The 20,158-nt window shown below is 46.5% G+C and overlaps 1 protein-coding gene across 1 annotated transcript; it reads right to left on the bottom strand.

Annotated features, from left to right (window-relative positions):
- Window positions 1–9,442: 9,442 nt before the first annotated feature.
- Window positions 9,443–9,984, bottom strand: kcne4 (potassium voltage-gated channel, Isk-related family, member 4). Its single transcript, XM_072459021.1, has one exon. The coding sequence runs from the start codon at window positions 9,956–9,958 to the stop codon at window positions 9,458–9,460; it is 501 nt and encodes a 166-aa protein (XP_072315122.1). The 5' UTR covers window positions 9,959–9,984; the 3' UTR covers window positions 9,443–9,457.
- Between the last annotated feature and the right edge of the window lie 10,174 nt (window positions 9,985–20,158).

Raw genomic sequence — 20,158 nt, 5'->3', positions numbered from 1 at the left:
TGACACATAAGGCTTTCAAATGAGTGAAATGCATTGTTAGTTTTAGGGCTCATGAGTCGCTTGAGTGTGAGATCACTGCCACACCACCACCTCTGTGCTCCTGGAGGTGTGACAGTTAACATGGGTGGGTGGGGTTAACATGGGTGGGTGGGGTTAACATGGGTGGGTGGGGTTAACATGGGTGGGGTTAACATGGGTGGGGTTAACATGGGTGGGTGGGGTTAACATGGGTGGGGTTAACATGGGTGGGTGGGGTTAACATGGGTGGGTGGGGTTAACATGGGTGGGTGGGGTTAACATGGGTGGGGTGGACTCATTTAGTCTGACGTAGTCGTCTTGTTGAAGCCACGTTTCAGTTCGAGCTGAAGATCTATGTTATAGTCACTAATTAATTCATTGACTAAGAGCGATTTGGAGGAAATTGCTCTAATGTTTAGCAGTCCACATTTTACGTGTTTATTCATTTGTGTATTTGTGTCATTTGTGATTGTTATTTTCCTTAAGTTATTTGGTCTGACGCCTGAAATATTTTTTCTGAGATGTGACTTTTTGGCATTATTTGTACGAGGGACACGAGGGACACGAGGGACACGAGGGACACGAGGGACACGAGAGACACGAGGGACACGAGGGACACGAGGGACACGAGGGACACACACAGTCTCTATCTGTCTTGAATCTGAACACTTCACAGGTAACAGAACGGGCAAGAGTTCAGCGACAGAGGAGCGTCTTGAACTGCTGCTCTGCACCTGGGGCTCATCCCTAGATGGTCACTTAACACGACTAAGACTATCGGTCAAATTCCGAACTAATAGGGATGTACCCTCCGAAGTCGGATGGATGCCATCCCTGCGTATGAGCCCGGGCTTTCCCCAAAACGCACTCCAGTTATCAATAAAGACAACGTTGTTTTGAGGGCACCATCTGGATAACCAGCTGTTGAATGCTGAGAGACGGCTGTACAATTCAGCATTGATCCGATTGGGCAGTCCAGTGTGTCCAGTGTGTCCAGCGTGTCCAGTGTGTCCAGCGTGTCCAGCGTGTCCAGCGTGTCCAGTGTGTCCAGTGTGTCCAGCGCGTCCAGTGTGTCCAGTGTGTCCAGTGTGTCCAGCGCGTCCAGTCCGTCCAGAGTGTCCAGCGTGTCCAGCGTGTCCAGTGTGTCCAGTGTGTCCAGTGTGTCCAGTGCGTCCAGCGTGTCCAGCGTGTCCAGCGTGTCCAGTGTGTCCAGCGTGTCCAGTGTGTCCAGCGTGTCCAGCGTGTCCAGCGCGTCCAGTGTGTCCAGTGTGTCCAGTGTGTCCAGCGTGTCCAGTGTGTCCAGCGTGTCCAGCGTGTCCAGCGTGTCCAGTGTGTCCAGCGTGTCCAGTGTGTCCAGCGCGTCCAGTGTGTCCAGTGTGTCCAGTGTGTCCAGCGCGTCCAGTCCGTCCAGAGTGTCCAGCGTGTCCAGCGTGTCCAGTGTGTCCAGCGTGTCCAGTGTGTCCAGTGTGTCCAGTGCGTCCAGCGTGTCCAGCGTGTCCAGCGTGTCCAGCGTGTCCAGCGTGTCCAGTGTGTCCAGCGTGTCCAGCGTGTCCAGGGTGTCCAGTGTGTCCAGCGTGTCCAGTGTGTCCAGCGTGTCCAGTGTGTCCAGCGTGTCCAGTGTGTCCAGTGCGTCCAGAGCCTCAGGTTTATGGAGCAGATCAAACACTTTATATTTACTGTCACAGGAAATGGCTTTGTGTTTGCTCCAGAGTCCAGGGGCCATGACTCATCCACCGGACACACGAGGTGGAGGGAGGGGCCAGCTCACACCGAGGGAGGGCTCCTGGCTCCTGGCTCCTGGCTCCTGCAGCACAAAATAAACAAATATACACAAAACACGCAGTATTTGTACTTAGACTCTTGAAATGTTTATGTCTGTGCTTTGATGTGGAAAAGACATTCGTGGGTGAGATTTGATGCTCATCAATAACGTTCATGGTCAAAGTAAAACATGGGCATGAGGTAAAGGTCAAACTGTACTTTGTCTCATTATTGCCCTTTAACTTACTCTTGAGTACTTTTACTTCATCTTCTCCAGTACTTTTACTTCATCTTCTCCAGTACTTTTACTTCATCTTCTCCAGTACTTTTACTTCATCTTCTCCAGTACTTAATGTGGGTGTAATACCTCATGTCAAGTTTCCCCTGAAACTAATCTTCTTTGTTACCATCATTTCCTGTAATGGGTCATACAGCTCAGCTGGGGGGGATAAAGGACACTTCAACTCACCGCACAACAATTCATTTCCTCATCACAGACAAAAGTCTTTGAGGAGAAAAAGGAGGGAATGTGGGCTCCTCCCCTTGTGTGCTCCTCCCCTTGTGGGCTCCTCCCCTTGTGGGCTCCTCCCCTTGTGTGCTCCTCCCCTTGTGGGCTCCTCCCCTTGTGTAATCCTCCACTTGTGGGCTCCTCCCCTTGTGTGCTCCTCCCCTTGTGGGCTCCTCCCCTTGTGGGCTCCTCCCCTTGTGTGCTCCTCCCCTTGTGGGCTCCTCCCCTTGTGTAATCCTCCACTTGTGGGCTCCTCCCCTTGTGGGCTCCTCCCCTTGTGTGCTCCTCCCCTTGTGTGCTCCTCCCCTTGTGTGCTCCTCCACTTGTGGGCTCCTCCCCTTGTGTAATCCTCCACTTGTGGGCTCCTCCCCTTGTGGGCTCCTCCCCTTGTGTGCTCCTCCCCTTGTGTGCTCCTCCACTTGTGGGCTCCTCCCCTTGTGTGCTCCTCCCCTTGTGTGCTCCTCCCCTTGTGGGCTCCTCCCCTTGTGTGCTCCTCCCCTTGTGTGCTCCTCCACTTGTGGGCTCCTCCCCCCTTGTGTGCTCCTCCCCTTGTGGGCTCCTCCCCTTGTGTGCTCCTCCCCTTGTGTAATCCTCCACTTGTGTGCTCCTCCCCCCTTGTGTGCTCCTCCCCTTGTGGGCTCCTCCCCTTGTGGGCTCCTCCCCTTGTGTGCTCCTCCCCTTGTGTGCTCCTCCCCTTGTGTAATCCTCCACTTGTGGGCTCCTCCTTTGACTTTTGACCTTTGACCTGGAGTTATGAAGAAACACGACACATTTCACCGACAGAACGTCGTTTTGTCACGAGAGGTCGAGTCAAAATGTCTTGTTTTTCTAAATGTCCAGACGATACAACAGCATCAGGACGTCCACATTTCACCTATGTCCGGAGAGTCTATAACGTGTCCTCTCAAGACGGCTTTGGAAGCGTCCCAAAGGAGGCGGAGTCTCATGTTCCTCCAGATAAGTCTAAATGTTTAAGTACATTTTGTCCTCAAACAAAGTGTCATTGTACATGTAGATGTTGTACTTGTACATGTAGATGTTGTACTTGTACATGTGGATGTTGTACTTGTACATGTAGATGTTGTACTTGTACATGTAGATGTTGTACTTGTACATGTAGATGTTGTACTTGTACATGTAGATGTTGTACTTGTACATGTGGATGTTGTACTTGTACATGTAGATGTTGTACTTGTACATGTGGATGTTGTACTTGTACATGTAGATGTTGTACTTGTACATGTGGTCGTTGTACTTGTACATGTAGATGTTGTACTTGTACATGTGGATGTTGTACTTGTACATGTGGATGTTGTACTTGTACATGTAGATGTTGTACTTGTACATGTGGATGTTGTACTTGTACATGTGGTCGTTGTACTTGTACATGTGGATGTTGTACTTGTACATGTGGTCGTTGTACTTGTACATGTAGATGTTGTACTTGTACATGTGGATGTTGTACTTGTACATGTGGATGTTGTACTCGTACATGTGGATGTTGTACTTGTACATGTGGTCGTTGTACTTGTACATGTGGATGTTGTACTTGTACATGTAGATGTTGTACTTGTACATGTGGATGTTGTACTTGTACATGTGGATGTTGTACTTGTACATGTGGATGTTGTACTTGTACATGTAGATGTTGTACTTGTACATGTAGATGTTGTACTTGTATATGTGGATGTTGTACTTGTACATGTAGATGTTGTACTTGTACATGTGGATGTTGTACTTGTACATGTAGATGTTGTACTTGTACATGTAGATGTTGTACTTGTACATGTGGATGTTGTACTTGTACATGTAGATGTTGTACTTGTACATGTGGATGTTGTACTCGTACATGTGGATGTTGTACTTGTACATGTGGTCGTTGTACTTGTACATGTGGATGTTGTACTTGTACATGTAGATGTTGTACTTGTACATGTGGATGTTGTACTTGTACATGTGGATGTTGTATTTGTACATGTGGATGTTGTACTTGTACATGTGGATGTTGTACTTGTACATGTGGATGTTGTACTTGTACATGTAGATGTTGTACTTGTACATGTGGTCGTTGTACTTGTACATGTAGATGTTGTACTTGTACATGTAGATGTTGTACTTGTACATGTGGATGTTGTACTTGTACATGTGGTCGTTGTACTTGTACATGTGGTCGTTGTACTTGTACATGTGGATGTTGTACTTGTACATGTAGATGTTGTACTTGTACATGTGGATGTTGTACTTGTACATGTGGATGTTGTACTTGTACATGTAGATGTTGTACTTGTACATGTGGATGTTGTACTTGTACATGTGGTCGTTGTACTTGTACATGTGGATGTTGTACTTGTACATGTGGATGTTGTACTTGTACATGTAGACGTTGTACTTGTACATGTAGATGTTGTACTTGTACATGTGGATGTTGTACTTGTACATGTAGATGTTGTACTTGTACATGTGGATGTTGTACTTGTACATGTGGATGTTGTACTTGTACATGTGGATGTTGTACTTGTACATGTGGATGTTGTACTTGTACATGTGGATGTTGTACTTGTACATGTAGATGTTGTACTTGTACATGTGGATGTTGTACTTGTACATGTGGTCGTTGTACTTGTACATGTAGATGTTGTACTTGTACATGTGGATGTTGTACTTGTACATGTGGATGTTGTACTTGTACATGTGGTCGTTGTACTTGTACATGTAGATGTTGTACTTGTACATGTAGATGTTGTACTTGTACATGTGGATGTTGTACTTGTACATGTGGATGTTGTACTTGTACATGTGGATGTTGTACTTGTACATGTGGTCGTTGTACTTGTACATGTAGATGTTGTACTTGTACATGTGGTCATTGTACTTGTACATGTAGATGTTGTACTTGTACATGTGGATGTTGTACTTGTACATGTGGATGTTGTACTTGTACATGTGGATGTTGTACTTGTACATGTAGACGTTGTACTTGTACATGTAGATGTTGTACTTGTACATGTGGATGTTGTACTTGTACATGTAGATGTTGTACTTGTACATGTGGATGTTGTACTTGTACATGTGGATGTTGTACTTGTACATGTGGATGTTGTACTTGTACATGTGGATGTTGTACTTGTACATGTGGATGTTGTACTTGTACATGTAGATGTTGTACTTGTACATGTGGATGTTGTACTTGTACATGTGGTCGTTGTACTTGTACATGTAGATGTTGTACTTGTACATGTGGATGTTGTACTTGTACATGTGGATGTTGTACTTGTACATGTGGTCGTTGTACTTGTACATGTAGATGTTGTACTTGTACATGTAGATGTTGTACCTGTACATGTGGATGTTGTACTTGTACATGTGGATGTTGTACTTGTACATGTGGATGTTGTACTTGTACATGTGGTCGTTGTACTTGTACATGTAGATGTTGTACTTGTACATGTGGTCATTGTACTTGTACATGTAGATGTTGTACTTGTACATGTGGATGTTGTACTTGTACATGTAGATGTTGTACTTGTACATGTGGTCGTTGTACTTGTACATGTAGATGTTGTACTTGTACATGTGGTCGTTGTACTTGTACATGTAGATGTTGTACTTGTACATGTGGTCATTGTACTTGTACATGTAGATGTTGTACTTGTACATGTGGATGTTGTACTTGTACATGTGGATGTTGTACTTGTACATGTGGATGTTGTACTTGTACATGTAGATGTTGTACTTGTACATGTAGATGTTGTACTTGTACATGTGGATGTTGTACTTGTACATGTAGATGTTGTACTTGTACATGTGGATGTTGTACTCGTACATGTGGATGTTGTACTTGTACATGTGGTCGTTGTACTTGTACATGTGGATGTTGTACTTGTACATGTAGATGTTGTACTTGTACATGTGGATGTTGTACTTGTACATGTGGATGTTGTACTTGTACATGTGGATGTTGTACTTGTACATGTGGATGTTGTACTTGTACATGTGGATGTTGTACTTGTACATGTAGATGTTGTACTTGTACATGTGGATGTTGTACTTGTACATGTAGATGTTGTACTTGTACATGTGGATGTTGTACTTGTACATGTAGATGTTGTACTTGTACATGTGGATGTTGTACTTGTACATGTAGATGTTGTACTTGTACATGTAGATGTTGTACTTGTACATGTGGATGTTGTACTTGTACATGTGGTCGTTGTACTTGTACATGTGGATGTTGTACTTGTACATGTAGATGTTGTACTTGTACATGTAGATGTTGTACTTGTACATGTGGATGTTGTACTTGTACATGTGGTCGTTGTACTTGTACATGTGGTCGTTGTACTTGTACATGTAGATGTTGTACTTGTACATGTAGATGTTGTACTTGTACATGTGGATGTTGTACTTGTACATGTGGTCGTTGTACTTGTACATGTGGTCGTTGTACTTGTACATGTGGATGTTGTACTTGTACATGTAGATGTTGTACTTGTACATGTGGATGTTGTACTTGTACATGTGGATGTTGTACTTGTACATGTAGATGTTGTACTTGTACATGTGGTTGTTGTACTTGTACATGTGGTCGTTGTACTTGTACATGTGGATGTTGTACTTGTACATGTGGATGTTGTACTTGTACATGTAGACGTTGTACTTGTACATGTAGATGTTGTACTTGTACATGTGGATGTTGTACTTGTACATGTGGATGTTGTACTTGTACATGTGGATGTTGTACTTGTACATGTAGATGTTGTACTTGTACATGTGGATGTTGTACTTGTACATGTGGATGTTGTACTTGTACATGTGTATGTTGTACTTGTACATGTGGATGTTGTACTTGTACATGTGGATGTTGTACTTGTACATGTAGATGTTGTACTTGTACATGTCGATGTTGTACTTGTACATGTGGTCGTTGTACTTGTACATGTAGATGTTGTACTTGTACATGTGGATGTTGTACTTGTACATGTGGTCGTTGTACTTGTACATGTAGATGTTGTACTTGTACATGTAGATGTTGTACTTGTACATGTGGATGTTGTACTTGTACATGTGGATGTTGTACTTGTACATGTGGTCGTTGTACTTGTACATGTAGATGTTGTACTTGTACATGTGGTCATTGTACTTGTACATGTAGATGTTGTACTTGTACATGTGGATGTTGTACTTGTACATGTAGATGTTGTACTTGTACATGTGGTCGTTGTACTTGTACATGTAGATGTTGTACTTGTACATGTGGTCGTTGTACTTGTACATGTAGATGTTGTACTTGTACATGTGGTCATTGTACTTGTACATGTAGATGTTGTACTTGTACATGTGGATGTTGTACTTGTACATGTGGATGTTGTACTTGTACATGTGGTCGTTGTACTTGTACATGTAGATGTTGTACTTGTACATGTGGATGTTGTACTTGTACATGTGGATGTTGTACTTGTACATGTGGTCGTTGTACTTGTACATGTAGATGTTGTACTTGCACATATGTACTTGTACACAGATAATTGCACTGTAAAAACACGCTGGTGTGTGTTTGACCTCTGGATCGTCTCCATGGTTACGCTGTGTCTTCAGTTATAAATATCTCCTGAAGTTGCTTCAGAAAGTTTGTTTGATAAAGTTACACAACAGAAGATACTTCATTATAATCTTGAGTCCAGACAATACTTTTCCTTTGAGCGTTTGAACCAACATGTGTTAAAAGTACATTTTATTTGTACTGCACTTTTCACAGACTGTTTTAGTCCTGGTTTAGACCTGGTTTAGACCTGGTTTAGTCCTGGTTTAGACCTGGTTTTAGTCCTGGTTTAGACCTGGTTTAGACCTGGTTTAGTCCTGGTTTAGACCTGGTTTAGACCTGGTTTAGTCCTGGTTTAGACCTGGTTTAGACCTGGTTTAGTCCTGGTTTAAACCTGGTTTACACCTGGTTTAGACCTGGTTTAGTCCCGGTTTTGTCCCGGTTTAGTCCCGGTTTAGACCTTGTGTGTTTCATAGTGAATCACGAGGACATTTTCACAGAGAGAGAGAGAGAGAGAGTGAAGCTTCTTTAAAAACACAAAGGAGCTTCATAAATCACCACAATAATAGAATTAGAATACAAATAGTGACCTTTGTCTGGTCTATTGTAAATAGTATATTTAAAATATTAAAAATAAATAGTAAGTCATAAATCTGTGTTAAAATGGAAAGATTGGACTTTAAATGCTGGAGTCATTGTTCTAGTGTGAAAACATCACAGCTGAGCGCTCTGAGCAGACAGCGCCCCCTAGTGACAGAGCAAAGACTACAATCACAATCACTCACACTTTAAGGTGAACGTTCAGATCTTTATACTTCATGTTTTATAATAACTGAATAAAGAACAGCCTCAGCTTTAAGCCTGAACACGTCTCATTCAACTATTCATTCATTCATTAAGTCCCACTTTATTGAGGCTGATTAAAGTGCTAATTATTAGAAAAGTACTAACATTATTTTGTCCTCACGTGTATTTTCTTTATTTCACGTCTGGTCCAGGTTTAAAGACTTTACAGGACAAATAATAAAGATATAACGAGACAAACTAAATGCTGTAACACCAAAGTTCTTATGGAAATGTTCTGTTTATGAAATAAAAATGTTGAAAAAGGCAGATTTTGTTTGAGATTTTCCTCGTTTGACCTAATTTAGCCTTGATTTAGTCTGAGTTTAGTCTAAATTAAGTTTGTCTTTACATCGCTCGAAAAGTACTTTTAATTGCAGATTGCAGCAATGATGAATGTTCCACAGTCTGACATTCCACGTGTCCATGTGACGCCACAAGCTCAGATCACGGGTTAGATCACGGGTCAGATCTGTGGAGCGGCGTCAAAGCTCTGGAACCTTCCAAAAGTAACTCTGGAGACCGAGTTCCACAGTCGTCTTTTAATGACAAAAGGAGGGAAATAGAGACATAAATCACAGCTTGCATTAAATAAGCAAAGCCTCTACGCCACCGCTTCTCAAACTGTGGTAAGCGAGCACCCTCTGATGGTGGGGCTCTCTTTGGGTCGATCACTGTTAAGAACCACCTTGTCCATGGTTTAGTCTCGTTTGAAGCACGTTTAACCCGACTTTACACCCGATAAAGTCAGCGAGACAGACCACAAGTGTCTCCAGTGGACGTTTGTCTCATCCAGAGTCGTCGGCGCTGCTCTCTGCACTTCCTTTGTCCTCGGTGCTGCTGTCCGGCTCCTCCTCGATGGCCACACGTGTCTCGGGCGACGAGCAGAGCGAGCTGACGCTGCTCTGCTCCGTGCACAGCGCACACGCCAAAGGAGACGAGAACATACCGTGCACGCCCAGCGACTCCAGGTGTCCCGAGTGGTCCCGGCAGAAGGACAACGCCAGAGGATTCAACCGCGGGACGGAGGAGGAGAAGGTCAGGCTGTGCTTCTTGGGCAGCGCCCCCCACTCGCGCTTCTCCTTGTCGTGGACCAGTTTGGTGAAAATGTTGGTGCGCCTCTTCTCTTTGCGTTTGGAGCGGAAGTATCCGAACATGATGGCGCAGAGGAAGAATCCGTAGAAGGACAGGACGATGAGGATGTAGAGGAAGGCGTTCCCGTCAGAGGGGGCGCTGTGCTGAGGGCCGGAGGTGAGCTGGAGCCGGGGGCCGTGGGTGGAGTTTTCCATTGGTTCAGTGTCACTTGTTCAGGCGATGGACCTGAAATAACATGAGCCAAAATATATATATATAAGTTTCAGATGGAAAACAGAGTGAACGCTGTTGGAACCATCAACCAGGAAGTCATGAGCTACAAGCACCGATATTCGCTTTAGAGGGATAAGATACAATCCCAGTGTCGTCCAGCGCTAAGAAAACAGCTACTTTCAACCTAAATGACTTTCTGACTTTCTGACTCTGTCGTTTCCAAAAGTGTCTGAAGAAACCAAGTTTGTACTTGGTACAAACTTGGGGCAAAGCCTAAACGATACAAAGATAACGTAAAGTCGCCTAAAATACACCTTATAAACATTTTCCCACTTTCAGAGTCTGAACAAAGGAAAAATGTAATACATGACGTGGCCAAAAGGGGGCGACAGAGAGGATCTGTGTCGAAGGTCAAGGTCACTGAGACTGCTCTGAGGGGGTTCCGCTTTATGTCATGTGACGCATGAAAAAAAGAAAACATTATTTTGCCAGCGCCAGTGTCTGAGATAACGTCGCTGATGGTGCTCGAGGTGCAACAATAGTCACTGCAGCCAGTGCAGGAGTCATTTAAGTTATTCCCATAGGGTCCTCATCAAAGGTCTTGGACCCATCTGTGACAGGCTCGACAGCATCACTGACATCGCCCCTGTCATCGCCCCTGCCTTCAGTCCAACCCTGGGTCCCCCCTAAAACATCTACTCCCACTTCCTCTCCTTCGCATCTCCACCGTCACCCAGGGGCCTCCAGCCATCTTTAATGTCTGATCAAATCAGGCCTTAAGATGGCTCCACTCACACCTCCTAAACCCCATGAAATTATTGGAAGCTGCAGTAACAACGGGCGTGTCCTGTTGCCACAGTAACAGATGAACAAACCCTCCAGCTCAGCTGCCGTTAGAACTCATTTCCACATCCAAGTGTAATGAGTTTATATTATTCTTTAATGACAAAGTTCAGGGCATTAAAAATGCTATAAATCCCACAATGCAAAAAAATTACCCTAAAACCACCAAGACACTTAGAGCTAACTCACTTTGCACCTGTAACTGACAAAACTGTCCATGAGATCATCAACAGTCTGAGTTCATCTACAGCTGCTCCATGTGTGACCTCCAGATTTATAAAGTCTGTGGTGAACAGTTTGTTAGCATCACTCACATAGTTAAAGCTTCAATCTGGAACATTCCCAATGTCTTTGAAAACTGCAGTCATAAAGCCTCTCCTAGAAGAGCAGGGGTCAGGGGAGGGGTCAGGGGTCAAGGGAGGGGTCAGCGGTCAGGGGAGGGGTCAGGGGGAGTGGTCAGGGGGAGTGGCAGTCCTGAATCATGACCGGTCCTTCTCTAATCTGACATTTTGGTGACTGAGAATGCTGTTGTCATGATGACTGAGACTGCTGTTGTCATGGTGACTGAGACTGCTGTTGTCACGGTGACTGAGACTGCTGTTGTCATGGTGACTGAGACTGCTGTTGTCACGGTGACTGAGACTGCTGTTGTCACGGTGACTGAGAATGCTGTTGTCATGGTGACTGAGACTGCTGTTGTCACGGTGACTGAGACTGCTGTTGTCATGATGACTGAGACTGCTGTTGTCACGGTGACTGAGACTGCTGTTGTCACGGTGACTGAGACTGCTGTTGTCATGATGACTGAGACTGCTGTTGTCACGGTGACTGAGACTGCTGTTGTCACGGTGACTGAGACTGCTGTTGTCACGGTGACTGAGACTGCTGTTGTCACGGTGACTGAGACTGCTGTTGTCACGGTGACTGAGAATGCTGTTGTCATAGTGACTGAGACTGCTGTTGTCATGGTGACTGAGACTGCTGTTGTCACGGTGACTGAGACCGCTGTTGTCATGGTGACTGAGGCTGCTGTTGTCACGGTGACTGAGACCGCTGTTGTAATGGTGACTGAGACTGCTGTTGTCATGGTGACTGAGGTTGCTGTTGTCATAGTGACTGAGACTGCTGTTGTCATGGTGACTGAGACTGCTGTTGTCATGGTGACTGAGGTTGCTGTTGTCATAGTGACTGAGACTGCTGTTGTCATGGTGACTGAGACTGCTGTTGTCATGGTGACTGAGACTGCTGTTGTCACGGTGACTGAGACTGCTGTTGTCATGGTGACTGAGGCTGCTGTTGTCATGGTGACTGAGACTGCTGTTGTCACGGTGACTGAGACTGCTGTTGTCATGGTGACTGAGACTGCTGTTGTCACGGTGACTGAGACTGCTGTTGTCACGGTGACTGAGGCTGCTGTTGTCATGGTGACTGAGACTGCTGTTGTCACGGTGACTGAGACTGCTGTTGTCGTGGTGACTGAGGCTGCTGTTGTCATGGTGACTGCGACTGAGACTGCTGTTGTCACGGTGACTGAGACTGCTGTTGTCACGGTGACTGAGACTGCTGTTGTCATGGTGACTGAGGCTGCTGTTGTCATGGTGACTGAGACTGCTGTTGTCACGGTGACTGAGACTGCTGTTGTCACGGTGACTGAGGCTGCTGTTGTCATGGTGACTGAGACTGCTGTTGTCACGGTGACTGAGACTGCTGTTGTCGTGGTGACTGAGGCTGCTGTTGTCATGGTGACTGCGACTGAGACTGCTGTTGTCACGGTGACTGAGACTGCTGTTGTCACGGTGACTGAGACTGCTGTTGTCGTGGTGACTGAGGCTGCTGTTGTCATGGTGACTGAGACTGAGACTGCTGTTGTCACGGTGACTGAGACTGCTGTTGTCACGGTGACTGAGGCTGCTGTTGTCACGGTGACTGAGACTGCTGTTGTCACGGTGACTGAGACCGCTGTTGTCATGGTGACTGAGGCCGCTGTTGTCATGGTGACTGAGACTGCTGTTGTCAGGGTGACTGAGGTTGCTGTTGTCACGGTGACTGAGACTGCTGTTGTCATGGTGACTGAGACTGCTGTTGTCATGGTGACTGAGACTGCTGTTGTCACGGTGACTGAGACTGCTGTTGTCATGGTGAGAAATTACATCCTCCTGAACACTGACACGGGCAAAGCCTCAGTCTTAATTCTGTTTGATCTGATGCTGCTTTTGACACTGTCCATCATGGGACCCTCTTACAGAGACTAGAGGACAGGGTGGGACCCTCTTACAGAGACTAGAGGACAGGGTAGGACCCTCTTACAGAGACTAGAGGACAGGGTGGGACCCTCTTACAGAGACTAGAGGACAGGGTGGGACCCTCTTACAGAGACTAGAGGACAGGGTAGGACCCTCTTACAGAGACTAGAGGACTGGGTGGGGCCCTCCTACAGAGACTAGAGGACAGGGTGGGACCCTCTTACAGAGACTAGAGGACAGGGTGGGACCCTCTTACAGAGACTAGAGGACAGGGTGGGACCCTCTTACAGAGACTAGAGGACAGGGTGGGACCCTCTTACAGAGACTAGAGGACTGGGTGGGACCCTCTTACAGAGACTAGAGGACAGGGTGGGACCCTCTTACAGAGACTAGAGGACAGGGTGGGACCCTCTTACAGAGACTAGAGGACAGGGTGGGACCCTCTTACAGAGACTAGAGGACAGGGTGGGACCCTCTTACAGAGACTAGAGGACTGGGTGGGACCCTCTTACAGAGACTAGAGGACAGGGTGGGACCCTCATACAGAGACTAGAGGACAGGGTGGGACCCTCTTACAGAGACTAGAGGACAGGGTGGGACCCTCTTACAGAGACTAGAGGACAGGGTGGGACCCTCATACAGAGACTAGAGGACAGGGTGGGACCCTCTTACAGAGACTAGAGGACAGGGTGGGACCCTCTTACAGAGACTAGAGGACAGGGTGGGACCCTCTTACAGAGACTAGAGGACAGGGTGGGACCCTCTTACAGAGACTAGAGGACAGGGTGGGACCCTCTTACAGAGACTAGAGGACTGGGTGGGACCCTCTTACAGAGACTAGAGGACAGGGTGGGACCCTCTTACAGAGACTAGAGGACAGGGTGGGACCCTCTTACAGAGACTAGAGGACAGGGTGGGACCCTCTTACAGAGACTAGAGGACAGGGTGGGCATCACTGGCCCCGCCCTAAACTGGTTAAGGTCCTATCTGGAAGACAGGAAGTACTTTCTGTCTCAGACCACATGACCCTGACCTGTGGGGCGCCCCAAGGGTCAGTCCTGGGTCCCCTTCTGTTCAACCTCTACATGCTGCTGTTAGGTCACATGACACGCAGTGAAAATGTGTCACATGATGCAGACGAGTCAGATCTATGTTTGACTGTCACAGGTGAATATGGACCATTCACTCTGTCACTGCATCAACAGATCAGTGTGTGGAGCGGCCTCCTGCTGGTGCCAGAGGGCCTCCTGCTGGTGCCAGAGGGCCTCCTGCTGGTGCCAGAGGGCCTCCTGCTGAGGCCTCCTGCTGGTGCCAGAGGGGCTCCCGCTGGTGCCAGAGGGCCTCCTGCTGGTGCCAGAGGGCCTCCTGCTGGTGCCAGAGGGCCTCCCGCTGGTGCCAGAGGGCCTCCTGATGGTGCCAGAGTCAGTGTGTTGATGCAGAACAACTTTCTCCAGCTGAACTCAGACAAGACTGAAATAATCGTTTTTGGCCCACAGAAACAAAGAGAAAGTGTTAGCGTCACCTCCAGAGTCTCGCTCTAAAACCTACAAACCAAATTAGAAATCTGGGGGTAATAATGGACTCAGACTTGAACTTTAATGGCCACGTCAAATCAATAACATCAGCAGCTTTTTACCATCTAAAAAAAATTGCCAAAATCAAAAAATATACTGTCAAAACCAGATTTGGAGAGACTTACCCATGCGTTTGTCTCCAGTAGATTAGACTACTGTAACGGCCGCTCACTGGCCTCTCCAAACGAGCTGTAAAACAGCTGCAGTACATCCAGAACGCTGCTGCTCGGGTCCTGACTAGAACCAGGAAGTATGATCATATTAGTCCTGTTCTCAGGTCTCTCCACTGGCTCCCTGTGGCTCAGAGAAGAGACTTTCATCGCAATGTTCAAATCTGAGCTAAAAACAGTTTTGTTTAGCTGTACATATGACTTAAAGGATCTTCTTTGCACTTTTCTCTTTTATGTATTAAACTGTTGATTTGTGTCATGTTTCTGTGATTTTACAGCCTCTTAAATTTCATTAAATTAAATGTCTTTCTTTAGAGAAATGCTTTACAATTCTAAAACTACTATTTAGACACAATTACAATGTAAATAATTCTGCTGGACACAACGACCCACTGGTCAAGAGCCACCGACCCACTGGTCAAGAGCCACCGACCCACTGGTCAAGAGCCAGTTTAACACTAAAAGCTTTGGTCAAGTTTTGTCTGGGACGATTAGTTTAGTGAAAGTTAAATTGAGGGCGGGGCCTGACAAGACTGTGTCCATCGTAAAAGATACAAAGCTCCACCCATAAGGAGGAGGCGTCGCCCAGAGCGTCGTGGTAAAAGATCCACACGCTCAGCACAGACGTGGCAGAGGCAGATAGTGCGTTGACGTCCAGGGACGGTCAAACATGGGAAAGAATCAATCTAAAAGAGATGTGTCCGTCCCAGAGACGCCACATACATATGGGGAAGAGTGTCTGCCAGTGTGGGACAGTGTGGGCCAGCATGGGACAGTGTGGGCCAATAGACCTGGTTTCCCATCTGGGTCACAACACGGACAAATTGTATGATTCATGTCAGAAAAACTGTTAAATTGGATGAACAGCGGTGGAAATAAAGGTTTTGTGTTTTTGATGCATGTTTAATTGCCTTTTGTAAGAATCACTGTTAGCATCACTGTTAGCATCACAGTTAGCATCACTGTTAGCATCACAGTTAGCATCACAGTTAGCATCACAGTTAGCATCACAGTTAGCATCACTGTTAGCATCACAGTTAGCATCACAGTTAGCATCACTGTTAGCATCACAGTTAGCATCACTGTTAGCATCACAGTTAGCATCACAGTTAGCATCACTGTTAGCATCACTGTTAGCATCACAGTTAGCATCACAATTAGCATCACTGTTAGTATCACAGTTAGCATCGCTGTCCATCCCTATGCAGTTTTAGTTGCTCTGAAATGATTAAATACTGACAGATCAGGCAGTGGTGTTGACTTTGTCACTAGGACACTTCTGTGTTTAATTGGAAGACATTGTCTCAATGCTAATGCTAATGCTAATTTTGAGACACCTAGAACCACCACCTTATTGTGGTGGAGGGCTCTGAGCGCCCAGATGATCCTAGGAGCTGTTGTCCTCCTTTATGGTTTGAATGAAAGTTAGCATTAGCTGTGAGACACAGAGCTAGCATGCTAGCCAGCATGTTTCTCTTTAAATAAAGAGCGTTTTATTCTACGAGACACTGGACGTGCATCATCAGCTAAACTCGCTCTGGACTAAGACTCCACATTTAGGATGCTCAGGATGCCAGCGCCAGCGATGCACGTGCACTGCAGATTGCACCTTTCAAAACTGTAAAAATCAGGAACAGCAACTTTCATTTGTCAATGAGGGGCCCCCATTTTGAAGAAGGGCCCCACAGACCTGGAAAGGGCCCCAGAGACAAGCTAGAGATCAAAGTGTGTTTGTGACCATGAGGCTAAATCTGTAAAGTCTGATGTGTATTTCATGAGTTTGTCACTTTGTTCAGGGGAAAAGAGAGAAAACATCATAAGTTGTTAATAATTTAAACTTCTTGTAACAATTAAATGTTTATTTTTCTCAAAATCCCAGAATTGTTTTGGTAGAAAATAAAGAACTTCTAAATATTAGACCAGAAAGATTCTTCTGTGACGTCTATAACTTAGAGTTTTGAATTGATAACAGTACATTAATGATAACAGTATATTAATAGTAATAACAGTATATTAATGGTGATAACAGTATATTAATGGTAATAACATGGTAACAACAGTATATTAATGGTAATAACTACATAGTACATACAGTGTGAAAATAACTCACCGTCACTGAACTTCTGTCTCTGGCTTTTCTCACGAAGTTCTCAGATTCTGGCTTTTTCTCAAACCAGTGACAAATAAACCAGAGACAAGAGCGTCACAGACATGTGACCTCAGGGGGAGGAGCTGACCTCAGGGGGAGGAGCTGACCTCAGGGGGAGGAGCTGACCTCAGGGGGAGGACCAGTGACCACAGCTGGACACATGACCGGTCACTGGACGCTGTGTTTATCTTGTATTTTGAACTCTACACTTTTTGTTTCTTGATTGTTTCACACATTTGTTTTGTCACTGGTTTAAATCTGACCAATGATGAAGCGTTTCCATGGAAACAAGATGGAGGAGGCTCCTCCAGGCCAAGTACAAGTCAGGTTTGTGGAGATGGACGTCATGTTTTATATGTTTTTCAGTGCAATAAAATCATCCAAAAGGGAAAAAAGAAGCTTTATTTGAGTCTGTTTTATGCCTAAGAAGTTAAAAAAGAGATCGATCCTAGAAATAATGATAATAGTAACTTTATTACTTAAAGTGAGCGGGTGCTGAGCGGGTGCCGAGCGGGTGCTCAGCGCTTCAGTGGAACATGGACCGGTTTATTACGTTTCGATTGTTTTGGTGAAGGAGTCGAGAAGGAGTCGAGGGACAAGAGGAGAGCAGGGAGTCGAGGGACAAGAGGAGAGCAGGGAGTCGAGGGACAAGAGGAGAGCAGGGAGTCGAGGGACAAGAGGAGAGCAGGGAGTCGAGGGACAAGAGGAGAGCAGGGAGTCGAGGGACAAGAGGAGAGCAGGGAGTCGAGGGACAAGAGGAGAGCAGGGAGTCGAGGGACAAGAGGAGAGCAGGGAGTCGAGGGACAAGAGGAGAGCAGGGAGTCGAGGGACAAGAGGAGAGCAGGGAGTCGAGGGACAAGAGGAGAGCAGGGAGTCGAGGGACAAGAGGAGAGCAGGGAGTCGAGGGACAAGAGGAGAGCAGGGAGTCGAGGGACAAGAGGAGAGCAGGGAGTCGAGGGACAAGAGGAGAGCAGGGAGTCGAGGGACAAGAGGAGAGCAGGGAGTCGAGGGACAAGAGGAGAGCAGGGAGTCGAGGGACAAGAGGAGAGCAGGGAGTCGAGGGACAAGAGGAGAGCAGGGAGTCGAGGGACAAGAGGAGAGCAGGGAGTCGAGGGACAAGAGGAGAGCAGGGAGTCGAGGGACAAGAGGAGAGCAGGGAGTCGAGGGACAAGAGGAGAGCAGGGAGTCGAGGGACAAGAGGAGAGCAGGGAGTCGAGGGACAAGAGGAGAGCAGGGAGTCGAGGGACAAGAGGAGAGCAGGGAGTCGAGGGACAAGAGGAGAGCAGAGAGTCGAGGGACAAGAGGAGAGCAGGGAGTCGAGGGACAAGAGGAGAGCAGGGAGTCGAGGGACAAGAGGAGAGCAGGGAGTCGAGGGACAAGAGGAGAGCAGGGAGTCGAGGGACAAGAGGAGAGCAGGGAGTCGAGGGACAAGAGGAGAGCAGGGAGTCGAGGGACAAGAGGAGAGCAGGGAGTCGAGGGACAAGAGGAGAGCAGGGAGTCGAGGGACAAGAGGAGAGCAGGGAGTCGAGGGACAAGAGGAGAGCAGGGAGTCGAGGGACAAGAGGAGAGCAGGGAGTCGAGGGACAAGAGGAGAGCAGGGAGTCGAGGGACAAGAGGAGAGCAGGGAGTCGAGGGACAAGAGGAGAGCAGGGAGTCGAGGGACAAGAGGAGAGCAGGGAGTCGAGGGACAAGAGGAGAGCAGGGAGTCGAGGGACAAGAGGAGAGCAGGGAGTCGAGGGACAAGAGGAGAGCAGGGAGTCGAGGGACAAGAGGAGAGCAGGGAGTCGAGGGACAAGAGGAGAGCAGGGGGAGGCAACAAAAACAACTCTTTTGGCACAAAGCCCATTTTCCACTTAAGTTTCCTCTGATTCTCAAACAGACGGAGCTGGAGCAGTTCTGTGAGGTCATTTCTCTTCTGTGAGGTCATTTCTCTTCTGTGAGGTCATTTCTCTTCTGTGAGGTCATTTCTCTTCTGTGAGGTCATTTCTCTTCTGTGAGGTCATTTCTCTCGTAACATGTCACCAACATGTTGGTCATTGTAGGTCACTGCAGGTCACTGCAGGTCACTGTTGGTGTCAGAGGTCAAATCATTGATTTAAAACATCGACAAAATTTAGGTTGATTTCCTGTTTGAATTACACTTGTTTGAGTCTTTTCCTACTGATCGACTAAACCAGGTCTAAACCAGGACTAAACCAGGACTAAACCAGGTCTAAACCAGGTCTAAACCAGGACTAAACCAGGTCCAAACCAGGACTAAACCAGGTCTAAACCAGGACTAAACCAGGTCCAAACCAGGTCTAAACCAGGCCTAAACCAGGACTAAACTCGGTCTAAACCAGGTCTAAACTAGGCCTAAACCAGGACTAAACTCGGTCTAAACCAGGTCTAAACTAGGTCTAAACCAGGACTAAACCAGGACAAAACCAGGTCTAAACCGGGTCTAAACCAGGTCTAAACCAGGTCTAAACCAGGCTAAACCAGGTCCAAACCAGGTCTAAACCAGGCCTAAACCAGGACTAAACTCGGTCTAAACCAGGTCTAAACTAGGCCTAAACCAGGACTAAACTCGGTCTAAACCAGGTCTAAACTAGGTCTAAACCAGGACTAAACCAGGACAAAACCAGGCCTAAACCAGGTCCAAACCTGGACTAAACCAGGTTCAAACCAGGCCTAAACCAGGACTAAACCAGGTCTAAACCGGGTCTAAACCAGGTCTAAACCAGGACTAAACCAGGTCTAAACCAGGACTAAACCAGGTCTAAACCAGGCTAAACCAGGTCCAAACCAGGTCTAAACCAGGTCTAAACCAGGACTAAACTAGGCCTAAACCAGGACTAAACGTGGTCTAAACCAGGACTAAATCAGGTCTAAACTAGGTCTAAACAAAGACTAAACCAGGACTAAACAAGGACTAAACCAGGCCTAAACCAGGACTAAACCAGGACTAAACCGGGTCTAAACCAGGACTAAACCAGTACTAAACCAGGTCTAAACCAGAACTAAATCAGGTCTAAACAAGGACTAAATCAGGTCTAAACTAGGTCTAAACTAGGTCTAAACCAGGACTAAACCAGGTCCAAACCAGGTCTAAACCAGGTCTAAACCAGGTCTAAACCAGGTCTAAACCAGGACTAAACCAGGTCTAAACCAGGACTAAACCAGGACTAAATCAGGTCTAAACTAGGTCTAAACTAGGTCT

This window comes from Eucyclogobius newberryi, unplaced genomic scaffold (assembly GCF_026437365.1).
Source record: "Eucyclogobius newberryi isolate DKJ021-1_F unplaced genomic scaffold, fEucNew1.0.hap1 SCAF_10, whole genome shotgun sequence".
Lineage (NCBI taxonomy): Eukaryota > Metazoa > Chordata > Actinopteri > Gobiiformes > Gobiidae > Eucyclogobius > Eucyclogobius newberryi.
Note: the sequence above shows the minus strand (reverse complement) of the source record. Positions and strands in the feature narration are given on the sequence as shown.